At 39.7% G+C, this 22196-nt stretch overlaps 1 protein-coding gene across 2 annotated transcripts in view; it reads right to left on the bottom strand.

The window, feature by feature from the left end:
* adam12b (ADAM metallopeptidase domain 12b) overlaps window positions 1–22196 on the bottom strand; it is a 130364-nt gene that overhangs the window by 15418 nt on the left and 92750 nt on the right. For both annotated transcript variants that reach the window (XM_022672557.2, XM_022672558.2), the window contains exons 12-17: window positions 15378–15555; window positions 11707–11796; window positions 9260–9455; window positions 6713–6821; window positions 5195–5393; window positions 4964–5041 (exon numbers count right to left, since the gene is read on the bottom strand). In XM_022672557.2, the coding sequence (XP_022528278.2) occupies window positions 4964–5041; window positions 5195–5393; window positions 6713–6821; window positions 9260–9455; window positions 11707–11796; window positions 15378–15555 (850 nt within the window). The remainder of the gene's footprint in view (window positions 1–4963; window positions 5042–5194; window positions 5394–6712; window positions 6822–9259; window positions 9456–11706; window positions 11797–15377; window positions 15556–22196) is intronic.

Consider the following 22196-nt stretch of genomic DNA (forward strand, 5'->3'; position numbering starts at 1 on the left):
GTTAAGTAGAATATTTTAGTACTCCTCTATTTTAGTTTCCACCACTGAAGAAACATATTTCTATTGTTAAAATATGCCGAACATTATGAGGAGAATATGTAGAAGGAAACCCCTGAATAAAATTCGATTTTAAAGCTTCACTAAATTAATTTCCTGTTTTTTATTGGATGTTAAGTTGATGTTAAGTCTGTACTGCAGACTGTGTGAGTGTGTAAAGCAGTGTGTGAGTGTGTGAGGGCGTTCTGGTGTTTCCTGTAGAGACAGAATGATCTAGATTTTAGAATTCTCCACATCTGCATGAGAAAAAGATGCAAATCAGCGTTTTTAGCTGGAACGTGTTTTTGATGTGTGTTTTCAAAGCCTCCTCAGTTCCTCTGGCTGAGCTGAGCTGAGCAGAGCTGAGGAGGTTTAGGAGTGGCCGGACTGATGGTTTAAATATATGGAGGAAAACCAGCCGCACACTCCCTCCACCTCAGAACAGAGAGAGAGAGGAGCCTGAGGGATTCAGGAGGTAATGGGTATCAGCTGTGCATCTGTGTGTGTGTGTATATAAGTCTGTGTGTGTGTAGAAAAGGATTAGAGGGAGTTCAGTAGACCGGACACTCCTTGCCCTCAGCCACAGAGCACACACACACCCTTAGCTTTGGACTAAAGCAACCATCACACACCCACGTATACACACACACACATTTATACACACATATATACACACACACACACACACACATATATATATAAAAATCTACAAAATCTACTCAAGTATTATTACTTAAGATCAAGTAAAATTCCCGGTCTAAAAATCTACAAGTAAAAGTATTATTACTCTGATGAGATTTTACTTCAGTCTGAGTAAAATTTTCAGTCTTAAAATCTACTAAAGTAAAAGTATTATTACTCTGATTATATATTACTTAAGAACAAGTAAGATTACCTTTCTTAAATCTAGATTAAAAACGAGCGGAACTACTTCATCGTTCTGCTACAGAGGTTAATCAACCAGCTTTCAGCTTCCAGTCCATCTCTTAAGCAGTGCTAACTGTTTTCTAACTGAGTTCCTTCTCACCTGAGTACTGCTCACACTCAACTAGTTCTAGTTACAGACTGTATGTTACATTTGTATTTATCACTGTTTAGTTGGTCTTACCCTGGGCGAAGTATTGCCAAATTTTTGGTATTTCTTTTTTCTATTACCTGTCTGTTTTGCATCTGTAAATCTGTCAGTGTCTGCTCACTTATCTATTCATATGAATTGAAGTTTTGACTAAGAACGTCCAAAAATTCTTTACATATACCTATAACGTAAAAACAGTGCATATTATCAACATATTAATCATTTTCCAGGCCTATAACTATAAATCTAAACCCTAAAATTGAGCTTTATCCTCAGTAAACAAAATATTTATTATTCAGATCATTAAATAAACGAATCGCGGAGGTGTTTGAAAAAGACACTACAGGCTTTTCTCTGTTTCTCTGTTTTTCCTGCAAAATCAGGATATTTCTGTCCTCGAATCCTACAGAATAAGCCGTGCTCATTAGCAGGCAGCAGCTCCACTGATTGGGGCAGCAGGGATCGGCGAACACTCGAACGCAAACGAAACAAACAAACGCGAACAAACACTCTAACATCATCATTATACACCAGCGCCGCCCGCAGATCTGCAGATCAGTGGAGGAACAGGTCAAGATCAGCTTTTGTTTTGTTTCAGATACTGCGCTCCGATTCAGCGAGGACCCGCCATCACTCTCCAGTAATCTCAGAAACACTAATTCACTCTGTCAACAACAATCTTCTGTTCAAACATCAGAGAAGAGAGAATAAAACAAGCTGCAGGAAGAAACTAGTGTCTGTAAATGTTCCTCATCTCTCTGCTCCTCAGACTGGAGATGGAAAAATGAGAATTCCTGAGAAGTTGTTAATTTTTTGACTATACAAATAAAGTGAGAGGCTGATTTTGGTCATGGAATAGTTTATTTTATTTGTTGCACTATAACTCACACCGAATTATAAAGCGTCTTTTAAGAGACACTTTCTATAAGGAACTTCTAATTCAGCAGGTTTCGCCACTGGATGGTGATGAGGGGCTAACTAGCTAACTAAGTTAGGTAAAGCTAAGCTAAGTAAACAAAACTGTAATGTAAAGTTAATCGAGTGCTGGATGTTAATCTACACAGATTTCTCTCTTGAAAACTGTTTTTTTGGGTGAGTAAAGCCCTTCTGTTTATTTACAGTAAGCTTTACAAATTTCTACAGCATTAAACCTGGAGCATTAGCATTAGTGGCTAATTGCTTGCTTTAGCGGCTAATGCCACCCGACAGCACTACACTAAGGAATCCTGAGTGTTTCTGTAAGCCAGGGTGATATTAGCTAGCGGTTCATCCCACATAGCTTGTTTTAACACGGTAAACGAGCAGGCTACAGTCCGATATACTCTCCTCTGAATGGCGAAAGAGCTAGCATTTAGCATGGTTATAGGGTAATGCTGCTGCAGCAGTGCTAGCCGGGGTTAGGAGCAGGCTACAGGCCAATAATACTCACCCTGTACAGCGAAAGAGTAAGCGTTTAGCGCAGTTAGCAGGTAATGCTAAAGCTGCTTCAGCAGTGCTATCCTACAGGCAGATAAAACTGACCACTGAATAGGGAAATAGTGGTTAGCGGCTAATGCTAATGCTGCTCCAGTCTCAGTGCTGGAGAACTAAACTGAATCTCCTGTATAACTCTGTACTTCAGTGGAGTGTCTTTACTGCTCCTTAATACCTGACTGATAGAATTCATACATAAGGAACCCCGGATTATAAGGAGCTCTGATGATTTTTGGTAAAATTAAAGGATTTTAGTATTTTAAAGGTGTGTTTTATACAGCAGTGTGTAGGGTGTATGTTGGTGTATGTAGGGTGTATGTAGGGTGTATGTTGGTGTGTGTTGGTGTATGTAGGGTGTATGTTGGTGTATGTAGGGTGTATGTTGGTGTATGTTGGTGTATGTTGGTGTATGTTGGTGTATGTTGGTGTATGTTGGTGTATGTTGGTGTGTGTTGGTGTGTGTTAGTGTGTGTTAGTGTGTGTTAGTGTGTGTTGGTGTGTGTTGGTGTATGTAGGGTGTATGTAGGGTGTATGTTGGTGTATGTTGGTGTATGTTGGTGTATGTTGGTGTATGTTGGTGTATGTTGGTGTATGTTGGTGTATGTTGGTGTATGTTAGTGTATGTTAGTGTATGTTAGTGTATGTTAGTGTATGTTAGTGTGTGTTAGTGTGTGTTAGTGTGTGTTAGTGTGTGTTAGTGTGTGTTAGTGTGTGTTGGTGTATGTAGGGTGTATGTAGGGTGTATGTAGGGTGTATGTAGGGTGTATGTAGGGTGTATGTTGGTATATGTTGGTATATGTTGGTATATGTTGGTGTATGTAGGGTGTATGTTAGTGTATGTTAGTGTATGTTGGTGTATGTAGGGTGTACATTGGTGTATGTTGGTGTATGTTGGTGTATGTAGGGTGTATGTAGGGTGTACATTGGTGTATGTTGGTGTATGTAGGGTGTATGTTAGTGTATGTCGGTGTATGTAGGGTGTACATTGGTATATGTTGGTGTATGTAGGGTGTATGTTAGTGTATGTCGGTGTATGTAGGGTGTACATTGGTGTATGTTGGTGTATGTAGGGTGTATGTTAGTGTATGTCGGTGTATGTAGGGTGTATGTTAGTGTATGTTGGTGTATGTAGGGTGTATGTTAGTGTATGTTGGTGTATGTAGGGTGTATGTTAGTGTATGTTGGTGTATGTAGGGTGTATGTTGGCACCAGCGCCGCTAGCGTTCGCATTTCAGAGCCGGGCTGGAAATCGCTGCACACGGCCGAGCCAAAAGATGATGAATGGAGCTTTAAGTAGAACATAAATGAAGCTATTAAATACAAGTGCTTTAACCTTGGTGGGGCAATGAAGACTGATCACGAAGCAGCGCAGCAGCTGCCGGAAGTCACGGGAGCAGTCGGTTAGTGGAGTGGGGCATGTTTAGGGGAGGCAGGGGGTAATTGAGAGTGCAGTTTTACCCCGAGGCCTTATCTGCAGTGCTCTAACCAACGAGCAATAACATCAGATCCAGCTCTGATCAGTATTGATTATACAATCCTGCTCTCTCTCAGCTATTTTACTGCAGTGAGCCAAGTGGCCCAGAACTACAGCAGGACATACAGTCCATACAATTCAGATTTACAATCAATTTAATCCTTTAAAAGGGTTTAAATTAAGAATAGGTTAAGAACAGGTCCATAACTTTGCATTAGGTTACATACATACAGTAGCATTATTTAGTCATTTAGTTTAAAGAGAGCTACATGGGATGAACCGCTAGCTAATATCACCCTGGCTTACTGGAACACTCAGGATTCCTCAGGGTGAAGCAATAGGCTGGCGCTAATGCTAATGCTGCTGCACCTAGCCTTAGTGGAAATTTGGAAATCCAAGCATACTGCAAATAAACAGAAGAGCTTTACTCACCCAGATAAACAGTTTTCAGGAGAAAAATCTGTGTAGATTAACATCCAGCACTCGTTTGATTTTAAAAGAAAATGATTTTTTATGGATTACAGTTTTGTTTACTTATCTTAGCTTTACAGGTCAGCGGTGAAATCTGCTGAATTAGAAGGAAAACATGGCGAAACCCCTGTTCCTTACTAGTGTTGCATAATGTGCCTTATAATCTTATGTATGAAAAAAGACTAGAAAATAGACATTTATTGAAAGTGCGCCTTATAATCCGGTGCACCTTATAGTGCGAAAATACGGTAAGCTTTTTGCCAGTTTCCTACGTATAGGTCTAAAGTTTAAATTCGACTAAATTGAATCCAGCAGCTCTTCAGGTGATGCTACAGTGCTGAACTCTGTGTCTAGAGAGCAGGACATCATAGTTTGTCAGAATTATAAATATCTGCCACGCTCTGCTTTCAGCATCTCTGTACACAAACACTCACCCCTCTGCCGTGACACTTCCCCGAGCACTGGTGCACTCCGAACACGCTGACATTCTGACACTGCCTGTTCAAACACATCTGCAGCGGAGAGGAAGAGCAGAGAGGAAGAGCGGAGAGGAAGAGCGGGGAGAGAAAGCTCTGTTCAGGAAGTGTCAGTAAACATCAGCTGCTCTGACTGAGCGTTAGATCTCTGCTTGTTACTGCAGCTGTGAGCGACGCCGCGAGTCCTACCATGCCCTCGGCGCATTTGGTGCCCGCCAGTACCAGTCCCGGGTCGGGCATGTCATCCCCGAGGTACACATGTGTCCCCCTGCACAGGATACGCCCCCCCTCCTGCAGCGGGATGTTGGTTTCTATGGAAACAGCATTGGTACCAATGACGGGCCTGTTGGCTCCCCCCTGGCACTGGATTTTACCACACTTGGAGTCTCTGTATCAGAAAACACACAAACACACACACACACACACAAATATCAATCAATGGACAAGCATGTAATGTAACATTCTTTTGAAGATTAAACAGGATACAATACCAAAAGTGATCTTAAATTGTAAGTCCTGACGCTGTCAGTCTGCCCATTTAGGACAATTGTACCACTACAGACTCCATTTCCCAGCATTCTCAGCCCATGGACTACAATCACTGCAGCGTTCAGCCTCGCCCACATTCTGATTGTTCATTTCCCACACCTGTGTTCACCTGTATATATAGCCATCTGTTTCCTTTGCTCCTCGCCGAGTATTATCTAGTTTTCTAGCATTATTACGAAAAATCTGAAAAATTATTTTTTGTTTTTTAAATATAATAACCAAAACAAAAAACAGGTTGACTTTTCAGTTTTTTATTTGATGATTCAAACAAAAATGGTAAATTAAAAAAAACGGACCAGAAGTCGAACTTATATATAGATTTATATTTTTCACGAACGTCTTATTCAAATTTCCATTCCACATTCAATTTTAATCATCCTTCATAGGTAAAAGGTTCCTCATTTCCTTCAGTTCCTTCAATGGATTCAGCTCATTTTAATAGGCACTGGTTTCCATAGTCTGAAGGTACATTTTCAGGTAAGCAAAGAACACCAACCACTCCGTTCCGCCACCAAGTTGTTGCTTAGTGATTTAGGTTTCCAAAGTAACAGAAGTAATGCAGATTTATTTTCAGTCATCCTAACCATCTGTACTGCTGCTGAAGCTTCTCCAGTTCACCATCAGGACCGTCTACTCAGCTTTAGAATTAATTATTTCATTTTCTTATGGTAAGCAAAGCCATGGTCCGTAGTTTAAATACTTAAGCAATAATACACTCAATGTTTGTGTTATAACGTGTAATATTGGCACTGCTGTGTGCATGAGTGTTACATGTTATAGCACAAACTACAAGTGTATTACTGCAATTATACCACAGTTCCATTATCTCTGTTTATTGAAAGATTTTAAAGAGTTAAAGAGGAGGAGAAAATAGGATCTGTTTGGTTATAAAAACTCCACCAGTTAAAATAGTTCCATTACTGCTCTGTTTGTAGCTGTGCTGTTTGGCTTGTAAGCGCTGCATCATTGCTAGGTAACCTGAATACATGGAGTAATACATGGAGAGCTTCGATTACAGTGCATTACCGGCTGATAATGGCACACATAGAACGCCTTTCAGCCAATCACATTTTGTAAAAAGCTACTATTGGCAGTCTCTGAGTGCAGGTACTGAATGTTGAATGTTAATGATGTATGTAATGTATATTTAAAGTATACCGTGGTTCACATTTGGCGAAAGAGCCTTTGGAATCCTTTCCACAGTTCCCATAGGGGTCCCCGGCTGAGTTCACCCGCTCAAAGCAGATCCCGGGTGCAGGTTTGGCTCCTAGAAACACAGATAAGAAGGTAAATAAAATAAAAAGATATTAATAATTTCAGTGTAGCACAGCTGTAATAGGAGAATAAAAAGAGATTTTTGAGAAGTAGTGTCTTTGAGAGGTAGTGTGAGGCAAAGATAGGCAAACAATAAAGGCGGACGGTTAATATTGTGGATGCTGGTGATCTTCGGGCCCTCAGGTTAGGCTGCATTAAAAACATGTATAATTATGCCTTTAATATCTGATATTTGTTTTATGTTCTACTGTGAATAAAATATGAGTATACGAGATTTGCAAATTTTATTTATTAATATTATACACTGGATCAAAACTTAAATGTATGCCTCTATAAAATAGGAACTTTGCAATATTAAATATTATTGCCAAATATCTCTTTTAGTAATAAAGGGATTTTAAACATGGTCCTTCATTTATCCCTGTAGATTTTGAATGATTTCTTTACATATTTTAGCCTGATTTTACTACTAAAAACTCCTCTTTTTGAACAGGTTATCTAACTAAAATATTTTGCTAAATTTACATAAAAAAAGGTCAAAAGAGGATCCAGGACCACAAATACACCAACTCTCTCTGGTGAGCCTTTTTTTCTGCTTTGGGCTCCCTATCTCCATATAAGGGCATTTTTTCCGAGCCGTGTCTCAATTCACAAGCCGGGGCAGCGGTAGTTTATTGGAACGCAACCCTGACGACACAGGTTCAATCTCGCATTTATTATTTTTCTTTCTTTCCTTTCAATTGGGTTCAACAACCCTCTGGGCTGGAGAGCTACTAGTCTGTAGCAGCACTCCATCCCATTACACTTTATTTTACAAAACACATTTTTTTTTGTGGCTTATTAGCTTAAAAACGTAATTTTCGACCCCTGGTGTGGTGAATTACGTAGCTAACAAATAATGCAAGCTTATAGTAACCAGTTTAGCACTGTACAAACTGCATAAATAAGTTAAATATGTTAGTTTTCAAATCTGTATTGAAGTATTTGGTAATTTAGTGTCTGACACATACTTCTGGCAAACTGTTAAAAAAAAAACTTGGACACTAAACATATCTTGGCCAATCGACTAGATGTGCTGCAAGAGTGAAACTGTGTAAATGTGAATTTTTGAGTAGGAGTAGAACTCTGAACATTGCTAAACTCACATCATCAGGTCTGAGTTTTACTCTGAATTAAAAACAGAGAGCTGGAACTGCGAGAACATGTATCAAACCGTGGTCTGCGTCATATTAGAGGCATGATTTATTAGCCATATGGAAAACATAGTCCTCCATGTTATGATACATGAGCTCACATCTTTTTTGAGTTGCACATAAAGGGGAAACAGACACTCTAGCATTACGATTGGATCTGAAATATAGTGCAGCAACATCCAAAGACATCTGTAAGATGACAAGCATGATCAGTTATACGATAAGAGGCTGGATTCTGTGAGATGTACTGAAAAAAGAGAAAAAAATACAAAAACTAAATGCAGCTGCAATGGTGAGCAGTCAATGGAAATACTTTAGTCTAGGTTTAGTCTTAAATTAGAGATAAAAACTGACTTGAAATAATACATTTAGGAAGATAATTCAAAGGGGGAATTTGCTTTGAATAAATTAAATCCCTATCCCTAAATTCCCATTATTTTGTCAGGGGGACGTCTGTGAAAAATATTTCACACTTCTACTGAGTGACTGCAATTGTAAAAACAGGAGGATCGGTAAGTTTTTAGGCTTTTTTTCTCGGTCACATGACATCACAGCGTTCAGTAGCTCCTCCATTTCCACTTGCTGTTGTGTTTTTAATGTGGATCTCCGTGGAAACCATGGCACATCCCAAGTGTAATTACGGTGTGCGGCAGTGGACAAATAGCTATTTTATTAAAGGTGAGGAGACGAATCTCAGAGATGTGCGTCCGGACCGGACTAAAATTACCGGAGGACCACAAAAAAAAAAAGAGTTCAGAGAAAAACAGTAGATAATTCAGCCTGTAATTTTCTCAGAGGACGTCTGAGGAAAAACTGATGCAGTAATGCAGCATTGCAGAGTAGCATCACAGCGCTAACGCTTGGAGGAAAGCGCAGCGACTCGGTTCTGATACATCAGCTCACAGACGCAGCCTTGTGCTGATGGATCTACATCACCCTAGGAGTGATGAGGGGAAAGCAAGACCGCCATCTACTGTACTGTACCCACCCAGAGAGAGAGCAAGAGAGACAATTGTGCTCTCTCAGGACGCTGGCTGCTGAGGCAAGCTGCATGGCTGGGATTCGAACCAGAGATCTCCCGATCATAGTGGCAGTGCTTTAGACTGCTGGACCACTCATAATTTTCAACTTCATTGAAAAATTATTAAAACTAATAATACAATACATTGTCTATATTTAATACATTATTTATTATAATCACATCCTTCACTTGTAGAAGATCAGCAGCATCACTGACCTGGTCCCCACAGGGTGATGCACTGCTGCTCGTGCGTCTGGCAGATGCCGTTATAGCAGTATCCGTCTGCGTTGTGACAGGCGTGGCCGTCGTGCAGGTAGACGTTAGCAGGGCAGTGGGGGCTGGAGCCGGTGCAGAACTCCGGCAGGTCACAGGAGTTACTGGACTCCCTGCAGGGTGTTCCAGCAAGCTTCAGCTAAACACACACACACACACACACACACACACACACACAGTTTAGAAAAGCAGGCACACTATCAATAAATATCTATTGATTGATATCTATATTCTATTTCAGTAAAGTTAAACGATCACATTGTTGAGTGAGTAAATAATTTCTGTTTACTTACAGTAAACTCAGATTACCAATATTTAAGTGTAGCAGAAGCCATAGCCGAGGTTAGCAACACTTAGCGCTAGTTAGCGCTAGTAAATGCCACCCAACAGCGGTACACTGAGGAAACCTGAGTGTTACAGTAAGCCAGGGCGATATTAGCTAGCAGATCATCCCTCATAGCCTGTTTTAACACAATAAACACTCATTTCTGAAGGGCAAAAGAGCTAGTGCTTAGCGTTGCGGTTAGCAGCTAATGCTAATACTGCTCCAGTTTCAGTGCTGGAGAACTAAACTGAAACTCCTGTATAACTCTGTACTTCAGTGGAGTGACTTTACTGCTCCTTAATACCTGACTGATAGAATTCATACATAAGGATTTTAAATGCACCTTACAGTGCGAAAAATACAGTATTAAAATAAAGCTCTAGAAAATTGAAAGCAGCACTGCAAGTAATGCTTTAAGGTTTAAGAGACCCTAATGTGGAAAACATAATTTCCCTCACTTTATTAAGATAAAGAAGTAAGAAGAACATTTCAACTGGCTAAGAGCCTTTATAGGTTTTATTTTTAAACCTTTTAAAATCCTTTTCATGACAAACCGGGTTCTTAATGGAAAATAAAGAGCTTTTTCTGTGCCATTTCTCAAAGAAGGGGGGAAGAAGGAAATTAGAAGTAGAGGTTAGAAGTAGTTAGTTAGTTAATTAGTTAGGGGTGTTAGGAGAGTAAGTACTCTTTGAAGAGCTCTGTCTTTAGGAGTTTATTAAAGGTAGCAAAGGATGCTCCTGCATCAAAAACTATACAGTATGTACAATAATACTTACTTACAGTTGTTAATCCTTAAAATTTAGTACTTACAAATGCATACTTTGCAAGTACGCAGTAAAAACTCATCTTCATATAAAAATATAATAATTCCGAACTGAATGTAAAGTAAGTACTAGTGCTAACATGAATATTGTGCATGATATAATATGGATGAAAGACAACTCTTTCAGCAGAGTATGTATTACAGCAGAGTGTGTTTTTCAGCTGGCTCTGTTGAACTCCAGGGGTCTGTATGAGGTAGTTACACTGTTTGGAGGAAAGCTGTGAGTCATAGTTGGAGGAACAGAGTGAGTGCAGTTCAGGAGGTGCTTTGTGTCGAATAAAATGGTAAAATATGTTTTTTTCACTTCAGTGCAGCAGGTGAGTCATCACTCTGAGATAATCATTGTGAGGCTAGTGAAGGAAGGTCCATGATGGCATGACTGTCAAGGTTTTTCAGGGTTTTTCAATAGGAGCTTTCTGGTACTGTTAGGTTTAGGTTACACTGTGTTAATTTTCCCTGATTTTAATTTCAGTTCTCGGTCTGGCTGAATCAGCCTGGTGATCAATCTTCATTAATTGCACATTATTGCACCAGTAAGAGCAGAGTGTGAAGGTTCAATTAGCAGGGTAAGAGCACAGTTCTGCTCTAAATATTACAATGCACACAGCATTATGGGTGACATACCAGAGTTCAAAAGAGGACAAATTGTTGGTGCACGTCTTGCTGGAGCATCTGTGACCAAGACAGCAAGTCTTTGTGATGCATCAAGAGCCACGGTATCCAGGGTAATGTCAGCATACCACAAAGAAGCACCAACCACATCCAACAGGATTAACTGTGGACGCTGTAAGAGGAAGCTGTCTGAAAGGGATGTTCGGGTGATAACCCGGATTGTATCCTAAAAACATAAAACCACGGCTGATCAAATCACGCAGAATTCAATGTGCACCTCAACTCTCCTGTTTCCACCAGAACTGTCCGTCACCACAATCAATTATTGTGCTCTAAAACCAGGTCTCTCTCTTTTTCTCTCTCTCTTTCTGTTCAGTCAGTCAATAAAGCCTCTCTCTCTCTGATTTATGTATCTGTAGCTCTGGGAGGAACTCCGCAGTGTGTAGTTCCGGAGCGTAAATGACAGTTCATGTTGCATTCACTAATGGGGCAGAGAGAATGCGTTTTCCACGCTTCCCACAGTTTTACTCTCGCAGCGTAAAGAAGAGGATGTGGGAGGGAGAGAGAGAGGGAGCGAGGGAGGGATGGATGGAGGAAGAGCGAGGGATGAAGAGGAGATGAGGGAAGTACCTGGCAGTCTACACAGCACTGTCCGTGAGCACAAACAGCGTCTCCTTTCAGAGTGCAGGTAGTGGCGTTACAGCAGGGGTTCATACACTCCTAAAAAACAACACAAACACAGAAACAGGTTATTAGGTAATAAGAGGGTTAGTGGTTAGAGCGTTCGCCTCTCAGCACTGGGGTCTTGGGTTCAAGTCCCTGTCTGGGTCCCTATACAGTTCTGTCCATTCTCTATCTCTGGTCACGCTTCCATGATGTTTGGATGCACTAAGTGCAACTGCATTATGCAATGTTTTTATTAACTGGTACTGCTAGCAATGCTAATCTTGGACAATGCTAACAATAATAGCTGATATCAGAATGTTTACCTGGACTGCAGTCAACTTGAGATTATCGTGAGTTGTCGTTGCAGCTGCTAACCCCGACTAGCACTGCTGGAGCAGCATTAGCATTACCTGCTAACCGCACTAAGCGCTAGCTCTTTCGCTGTTCAGAGGTGAGTATTATTATCGGACTGTAGCCTGCTGCAAACCTCAGATAGCACTGCTGGAACAGCATTAGCATTAGCAGCTAACAGCACTATGCGCTAGCTCTTTTGTCATACCGAGATATTTGGTGGAATAACCCTGGTTGGTTTTTAATCACAGTTTTTTTCTTGGCATCATGTTCTCCTCCACCAGTCTTACACACTGCTTTTGGATAACTTTATGCTGCTTTACTCCTGGTGCAAAAATTCAAGCAGTTCAGTTTGGTGGTTTGATGGTTTGTGATCGTCCATCTTCCTCTTGATTATATTCCAGAGGTTTTCAATTTGGTAAAATCAAAGAAACATATAATTTTTAAGTGCTCTCTTATTTTTTTCAGATTAATCACAACTTATTCGAGTTGTTTGAGATGCTAGAAAAGCTAAAGTCCAAGAAACCTTGCAAATCTACTGCAACACAACCCCACATCTAGAAAGTGCAGAATCCTGCAGTAAGGTCAGTGTCTGAGAGACGTACGTCTCCATGGGTTGTCCTGAGTTTTCCTGCTGGAAAGTCCCCCCTGTCTGCTAATCCTTTAACAGCTTGTGCAAAACCATGGGAACATTACAACAGAGGAAAACAACACGCTTCGAGGAGCCAGTCTGTGGACCGGGGTGCTGCATTAGCACGTATGCTTTCGATTAGCGCTTCATGTGAGCACCCTTCAGCCCTGTTATGTTTTTAAAGAGAGATCTGCTATTCGGAGGTGTTGATCTCACCATGCGCTCAGCGTGTGTTACGTGTGTGTGTGTGAGTGTGTTACGTGTGTGTGTGTGTTGCCAGGGCATAAAAGTGTGAATTTTCATCTGTGGGCAGCAAAACTGCACAAAAAAAACATAAAACATAAAAAATGGATCCACAATAAAAGTGGAGGTATTGATGCAATGACCTGATTAAGTACATCACTAGATCACTAGAATTGTAGAAACTCCATTTCGGTCATTTTTTTCACAGCACAATTAGCCAGCAGACTTTGTCTGAGGGTGGGATCTGTACCTACTGTCTGTGGCAAATCAGCAGATGAGGGAGATGTACGTAATTACTTTTAAATGATGAGTTTTGTGATTCAATCACAGTTTAGCACAAGCTAATAATAAAGTGTGTTAAAGAACTTTGTGAACATGTTTTTTTTTGGCCAAAAAACAATTCTAACATGTAAACAAAGATGTATAATACGGGTCTTTCATACACTTTGCTGTCTTTTCGTGATTAGCCAGCAGACTTCTTCTGAAGGAGGGATCTGTACCTACTGTCTGCGGCAAATCAGCAGATGAAGGTAAGTAATTACCTTTTTTTATAATTTTTATAATTAGTTTGCATAAAAGTGACAGAGCCCTTAAATGGCTTGTTCTGAAAGAGACTGACTCTGGTAAGAATAGAGCTGGTAAGATTTCTTTATCTAATTTACTGCAAATTACTTTATGAACTTGTTTTTTTAATACAGTATAGCCCATAGACCTATTTTAACTATTCTAACCTTGTGTAACATAAGGTATAATTTGTCCTCTTTAAAACACTTTTCTGTCTTCTCACGTTTTTCTTCTTTGCGTGCATCAATTACTGTCGATTATTAACATCTGATTCAACTCTACACATCAGCCCATGATTTATCACATCAGCACCACTTTGTCTTTCCGATTACTTACTTCTGGCCATGATGCATGATGATGTAATCCGTTTTATTCATGTGGAAACGATTCAAATCAGACAGATTTGAAGCAAATGCTTTTTATTTATTTATTTATTTTATTTTTAAGCTTTTTTTTCTCTAGTTCAGGGATTTATTGAACGGAGGCTCACAGGGTGTGTGTTTTCCTAAAGGAACTAATTAAGAGCTTTAGATTCATTTCTCATGAGGCACAAATACACCTCGCTGTCTCTCATCCTGTCTCTCTCTCTCTGTCTCCCTGTACTCCCGTCTCTCTCTCAGCCTGCTGGCTCTGGGCCAGCGCTGCATGTTGGGTCGGGTTTGACCTCTGTTGGCCAGAAGTGAAGTCTCTTTACGGGCAGCCTGACGTCAGCCTATTGTGTGTGAGTGTGTGTGTGTGTGCCTGCGGACATTATGAGGAAAGAAAGATGGAGAGGAGGGGTGGAGGGGGTGGAGGGGGTGGAGGGGTGGTCTCTCATCCTTCTGGCTTGGTTACTTGGCGTCCGTCTGGCCTTTGGCGTGAGCTCACTTCTCTCCACATCTCTCCAGATGTGTAAACGCGCCGCTCGCTCTGTTTTAACGGCCGTCAGGTTGAGCCGTGTGATATAAAGAGCGCCTGGAACACACTGAACCCTGACCTTACTCTATCACTACTAAAGTTTTTACATCTAAAACCACCAGTGCTCCACCAGACTACACGACCAGTGAGCGGTCGAAGCCTTCAACACTGTTAGAAATGACCCAGAAAAGACAATAAGCCAGTACGATTTTAAGTTACATTAAATACAGTATACTAGTGCATCTCATAAAGTTAGAATATCATTGAAAAGTTACTTTATTTCAGTAATTCAGTTCCAAATATGAACGATTATTTCTTTTAATAAAAACCCAAAAATTAGTGTCTTAAAAAATATTATATAAGACCAATTGGTACTTTCTGCAGTGTGGGCAGTGTGCCAAGTCCTGCTGGAAAATGAAATCTGCATCTCCATAAAAGTTGTTATCAGCAGAGGGAAGCTGTAAGATTTTGTGGGGAAACACACAGTGGATCAACACCAGCAGATGACAGACATGACTCTCCAAACCATCACTGATCATCAGTACATTTTACATTTCATTTAAAGTAAATCAAGGGAGCAGAGTCTGGAGGAAGAGTGGAGAGACACACAGTCCAAGCTGCTCGAGGTCTAGTGTGAAGTTTCCAGTGATGGTTTGGATAAAGAGTCATGTCTGTCATCTGCTGGTGTTGATCCACTGTGTTTTATTATCAAGTCTAAAGTCAGTGCAGTTTTTTTTTTCCCCACAAAATCTCAAGTCTAAAGTCCAGGTCTGTTCTTATTAAACGTTTTTATTAAATAATAGGTCTATGCTTCTTCAGTGTTGCAACGTTAATTAACATCATTCTGAACTGATTTCTCATTCAAACATCCCGAAAATGTTTTTAAAAAGTTTAGAAAAGAATAGAAACGAATAGAATCAGATAAATGAATAAAGAGTGTAACTCGCACCTCCAGCTCTCCGCAGTCGCACTCCTCTCCTTCCTCCACGTAGCCGTTTCCACATTTCTGTCCTCCGTACAGAACTTTCACCTCAGGCATGTTATAGAGGCACATGCCCACTCCTTTCTCCAGACTGGCAGCGAGATCCTTCTTACTGCAGGTGCTGAACACGGTGGGGAACGGGTACCTGTGCAGAAAGAAAAATAAAAAATAAAAAAGAGAACAGGTGAGGGAAATGAAGAGTAGATGAACATCAAGACTGTGTACATTATTGGCCTCTGCTGCAGGGGGGAATAGAGAGTTGTGTAGGTCTCACACTACTCTAAAAATAATGTCCAAAATAATCCAGATACACCTTTTAATTAGTGTATTCAGACCTTTATTGCTCACACAGACATTTAGTACATACAAATACAAATCGTCGCTTTCCAATAAAAGAATCAAGTACCTCTAAACTCAAAAACCTTCTAAACTTTCCATGGAAGTCAAAAGTAAAAAAATAGTTTATTTCATTAGCTCATTTTGTCAGGTACAGAGCAGGAAGTTTTCGCGGAGATTTCTCTCCTAAAAACCTGATATTTATTTGGTTTATTTACAGTTTTAGTTTAGATTTATTTTGTCTAAGGGTGAGTTTTCAGTGAAGTTTCTCCAGGACTAAGGCTGGGTGCAGCAGCATTAGCATTAGCCGCTATCTCAGTAGACTGAGGAACCCTGAGTGTTCCAGTAACCCGGGGTGCTAGATTGCTAGCTAGCAGTTCGTCCCACATGTTTTAACGCAGCAAAACTCAGACTACAGTCTGATATACTCGCCTCTGAACAGCAAAAGAGCTAGTGCTACAGTTAGCGGCTAATGCTAATGTTGCTGCACCTAGCTTTAGTGCTGCAGAAACGTCACTGAAAACTCACCCTTATAACTCTGTACTTCAGTGAAGTGGCTTCACTGCTCCTTTACTGATTTTGAGCACTCAAAAAGTCGTGTAGTGTGACATAATGACATTACATCAGTGTGAGCATGTGCCTCATTGTGGCAGATCTGTATCTTGCCTAGAGCAGTGAAATATCCAAGGTAGGGAATCAGATTGGAGGTTGGTTGACTTCCTGAAGCAAGGAGCTCAAATCAGGGGCTGTTTTTCAAAAAGCAACAGAAGGACGTGGACCTGGAAGATTAAGACGTCAGATAGAAAGTGCAAGATGTTCCTAGCAGTAGCCGCGTCTATAGTGTCTATACACACTGTGCACAGTGTACAGTTTAGCCTCTACAGCTCAGCACAAGGTGACCTCTTTTCCTCCGAGACTGAAATCCAGCAGGAGAGAAGCAGAGAGCAACAAAGAGGCAGAAGCTGTTCGCCCAGAGTGCTGCGTCTGACTCCAAATCTGTTTGGACGCGCTGAACGCTGCAGAGCGCTGATTTAGGAGGACGGTACTTTTTGGATGATTTCACATTTCCCGCTAACACAGCCTCGGGGTGTCGAACAAGCTCCCCGTCTGACCGCACCTGACACCAGTTACTCGCTCGACCTCCGAGAGGCGAGTCAGAGTCGAGTCAGAGTTCAGAAAGTTACCACGTCCGTCCGTTCGCTGACCGAAGGCCGGCTAAACAGGGATTAGCATATGACCTTGCTCCCTGACATTCATGCTTCGAACCACATTGAGATATCGCACTAAGCTACTCGAGCAGAAGAGCATATGGTGACAGCTCATGGATGAAATGCTCATTATATTCATGTTGTGAATCCCTTCCCCAGTGCCCCATAATGCCCTGCACCAGCGACGCCTCCGACGCCTCTGACCCCGGCTCGACCACGCGACCCTAACGACCGAAGCAGCACGTCTGAGCTAAACGCTATAAAAGAGCCGTCGCTGGGGACGAGCTCGTGGCGTGACTGATCTGAGCAGGGGGAGATATATAAGCTCATTTGTGTCTGTTTGCATCTCGTTTTTGAGCCGTTCCCTGTAAATGGCTTGCAGAGGATTCTTCACAGTCTGCTGAGAACAGAAATCCTCAGACTTCGCTCCACGCTGACTCGCCCTCGCCGGCTAACGAGCTTTCACAAACGCGCTCGACCAACTCAACTCAACCCAAACACAAAAACACTCGACCTTCAGTTTTCGGACAATAGAAAATACTCTAAAAGTCTCTTTCTCAAGATTAATAGGGCTTGCAGAAGCGTGCAAAACATTATAATATTCATAAAGGTAATGAGGGCTCTCATTAACCCACTGAGCATTTTTAGCACACGCTGCTAATATTACTATAATCCCAATTTCCCTATTATTTTTACCCTACATTGTAAATGCATAGTAAAGTCATTCAGAACATGAAGGAACACATAGTGAATCATATAGGAACATTATTAGGCATTTATTAGGAAATTTAAGACCATTTTCAGGAACATATTGTTCATTAACACCCAATATTTTCCAGTTTTTTACTAGCTATATATATATAGCTAGTGTTGGATAAATGATGAAAAGATATAATACAGCTCTGGGGAAAAAATAAGAGATCACTTAAAAGGTCTCAAATATATAGGTCTCTTATATAAATTATATAACATTATATAAGGTCTCTTATATAAAATTGTATCGTATACTACAATACATTTTTTGTGGTAGGTATATCCCAAAATGTTTTCCCCATTTTTTACCCTACATAGTAAATAAATAGTAAAGTCATTCAGAACATGAAGGAACACATAGTGAATCATATAGGAAACATTTAAAAGTGTTAAACAAATAACATTGTTAGGAACATTTGCAGGAAGATATTTTTATTAACATCCAATATTTTCCAGTGTTTCACTAGTATATGAAGCTAGTGTTGAATAAATGATAAAACATATATATCAATATTTTTATACTGTATTTACCACAATTATTTGAGAAATTAAGAAGCACTTGAAAATGTCCCATTAGTGTCTTTTTTAAAATGCTTTGCTTTTAAAAATGTTTTAAATGCGTCTGTTGATGAGTCTGTTATTTCTAACAGTGAAAAGTGTGTAATTTAGTTGTGTAGTGTGTACTGCACAATGATGGACCGTTCAAAAAAAAGAAAAAAGAAAAAAGAAATGAGCAAACATGGAAAACTGGGCAACAAAATTACACCAAAAGGGCATGGGCAACTCATCCAGGAGGTCCCAAAAGAACCTTGTTATTACTTTTCCATAACAAATCCACACAGCGTATCATATTCTCTAGTAAGTGGAGTATATCAGTATGTGGCTGTATTTTATCACTCTGAACTATAAAAGCTTGTAAACAGATTTACATGTTTAGTGTGGAAATAACGCAGAGACTGCAGGCCTCGGCCGACACTCTGAGGACCGGACGGATTTGCATTAATTCTTCCCATTGCAAGGTCAGAAATTCCTACAGGGACTGTAAACACAACTAATTGTAATGACATTAGAATTCATTACCGAGCTCTCATAGTAATGATATTAGCATTTATCAAGTGCTGATGATATTCATGATATGCTTCAGTAATGCAGTTTACTGTGACATACAGTCATTTATAATTCTAGCATGACCACTGAAACAATAATGGATTTAAACGTCTTGTTTTTGTACCTTTAAAACAGGTCCTAAAATGGTTCTTTACTAAAAGCAATATAGAACTATATAGAACTATGAGTACTAAAAATACATTTTATTGAATTTAAATTGATTGTGATAGTGGTGTCAAATGTAAAAAAGACACCAAAAAAGACATACAGTAAGCATTAAGTAGTAGATATTTAATGGTAAATTAAATTATAAAATATATAGATATTTTTAAGTATTGCAAATCACTTTAAAAGATAACATTTTTAATTCCTGAATTTTTGGAAGGGTTGCCCGTGGTTATCCTTAATATTTACAGCACTAAATTCTATATATAAGACGAAAAAATACTATACAATTGTATTATTTATGAATCATAAGTTACTGTATAAATTAAAGAACTTTACATCAGTCCAATATACAGTGCTATGAGAAAGAAAAAAGCTATCCAAACTAATACTGTCCTATGAAAAAAAAAAGAAAAAAAAAATCCCTCTGCGTTCCTGCTCCCCCAGCTTCTGATTGCTCTCACCTGGTCTGTTCAGTATATATACCCCTCAGTTTCCTTACTTTATCACTGAGTATTGAATCTAGTTACCCATCTCTTCTACAACATGTTTCTTTAGTTTTCGTAGTCTTTGCCCTTTTTACCTGATGGATTACCTGTGTAAAGACCCCGTTTTGCCTGTCTCACTCTGGTATGTGGTTACTTTTGCTACGTTCATGTTACTGACCCTGCCTGTCCCTGACTACCCCTGTAAGCATAGCCCTTTTTGTTAATAAATTGTGTATTTGGTATCATGCTCTCAGTTGGAATTAAATATTTTGAAAGTCAGGAAATTCCATTTCCCATTTAATGTGAACCTGAAAATAATTAATAATACCGATGCCCCCCAACGTAGTGCTCAGGGACCACCAGATAAGGACTGCTTAATTTTTTATTGTTAAAAGTAGTAATATAGAACCTGTGTTTCTACAAGGGTATTAGTAGTTTTTCTTTTATTTCAGTACAACTGAAGGTCTGTTTGCAACACAGCTAGACATTTAATTAGGCAGATTATTAGATCATTATTCATGTGTTATTGGCAAATTAAAGAGAGTGAGAAAAAACAAAGAGAAAAGGAGAAATATCTAAAGGTTAACCATTAAGGCAAGTAGCAGATTCCCCACACTTACTCTCTCTCTCTGTGTGTTGCGTCGTTTCCCAGTTTGATCTCTGATTTGGCCAGACTGTGACATTTCAACATCAACATCTAAGAACGTTGCCTGGGGGACGCTGCTTTAGTTAGAGTCTACGCGAGCTCAGAAACACTGAGTGCATGCCCTTTCCTCCTTTATTAAACCAAATAATGACATGATCTAATGCAGGAGACATTATAACTCAATAATGACATTTACTCTCGTTTGATTCTGAGTGAAGATATTGGCTTTTCAGGATCACAAGTTCAAAATTTGACTCAAGTGCACTGAAAAAAATGATGTGCAAGTTTTACTTAAAAACACAGTGTAACGTTTTTGCAAGCTTGTTTTTAAGTGCAACCCACAAATCTAGGTTTTTATGTAAAAAAAACAAAAAAAACAAGAAATATTTTTGGTCATTTTTGGTCAACAAAAATGAAAAAATAAATAAATAAATAAATAACTTAGTAGTAAGGTTGCAAAAATGTTGCACCATATTTTTTTACATATAACCAAACAAATATTTTTTGGGCATTATTAACAAAAAATTTAGACTGACAATACTTAATAATAGGTTTGCAAAAATGTTTAAAATGTTCGACTCAATCACTGTGGAAAATGATGTGCTTAATGTAACCCACAAATTATTTTCAGCCATTTTTACCAAAAATCTTAAACTGATATTACTTAAAAATATGCTTGCAAAAAAATATATATATTTTTTTATAGTTTTTACGTAAAACCATAGAGACAATTTTAGTCATTTTTACTAAAAACCTTTTACTGACATTACTTACACAGATTTCTCTCTTAAAAACAATCTGTTTATTTAGGTAAGTAAAGTGCTTCCATTTATCCACAGTATGATTAGATTTCCAGACTTACAATAAGGCTGGGTGCAGCAGCATTAGCATTAGCAGCTAACCGCTAGCACTAGCCACAGTTAGTGGCTGAGGAACCCTGAGTGTTCTGGTAGGACAGGGTGATTATAGTTAGCAGTTCTTCCCACATAGCTTGTTTTAACAAAGTAAACATGCAGACAACGGTTAGCGGCTAATGCTAATACTGCTCCCGTCTCGGTGCTGGAGAACTAAACTGAATCTCCTGTATAACTCTGTACTTCAGTGTTCAGAGTGTCTTTACTGCTCCTTAATACCTGACTGATAGAATTCATACATAAGGAGCACCGGATTATAAGGAGCTCTGATGATTTTGGGGAAAACCAAAGTATTTTAAGTGCACCTTATAGTGCAAAAAATTCAATAACGATGCTTCTTTTTTTTGCATTTATTAGAAGGGGTGTCCACAAGCATTTGGGCATATGGTACAGTGTACCAGGAAAATGGATCAATGCTGGCAGGATCTGACACGACTTTGTCCTCATTCTTGATCCTGAAGCTTTCTTCTCCTGACCTCTCGTTCCTCCTGTTTCATTCCTGCAAATCCATCCATGCATTTCCACTGAACTTAACTGAACCTCTTTTCCTCCTCTAGAGCAGAGGAACCTCAGTGGGAGACGAGAGCGAGTGCAGCTCTCTGTTCTGGTTTCTGAAAGGAAGAAGGGGTCGCTGGTGGAAATCAAACCTCCGTGACTCAGAAGCGACTGTCACCAGCGCCAGCGAAGCAAAATAAACTCTCAGAGGATGAAAGAGAGGAAAGAGGTGGGGAGGGATGGAGGGAGGTACTTGCAGGAAGAGCTGTGCTTCCTCGGGGGAGGGGGGGGCAGAGTGGGGGTTCACCTACCTCAGAGGCGGATGACCAGAAGATTGAGAGAGAGAGAGAGAGAGAGAGAAAGAGAGAGAGAGAAAAAGAAAGACACTTTATTGGATGAAGGGAGGAAGGAAAGAAGGATTACTACACTGCAAAAAAAAATCTTAGTAAGTGAAATTTTCTATTCTATTATTTTCTTCTCTGATAAGACTTTTTTTTGTCTTACTAAGCATTGTGTGTAAGTGTCAGATTATTTTGCTTATTTAAGGGATAATTATCTTAATCATTCTTACTTAGAATTTGTACCTTATTTTAAGTAATTTGAACTCAAAATAAGCACAATCAAGCAGCAATCAAGTTATTTTGATTCTTGTGTCCAAAAACAGGGACTTTTTT

The sequence above is a fragment of the Astyanax mexicanus genome, chromosome 14, assembly GCF_023375975.1.
Source record: "Astyanax mexicanus isolate ESR-SI-001 chromosome 14, AstMex3_surface, whole genome shotgun sequence".
Taxonomy (NCBI): Eukaryota; Metazoa; Chordata; class Actinopteri; order Characiformes; family Acestrorhamphidae; genus Astyanax; species Astyanax mexicanus.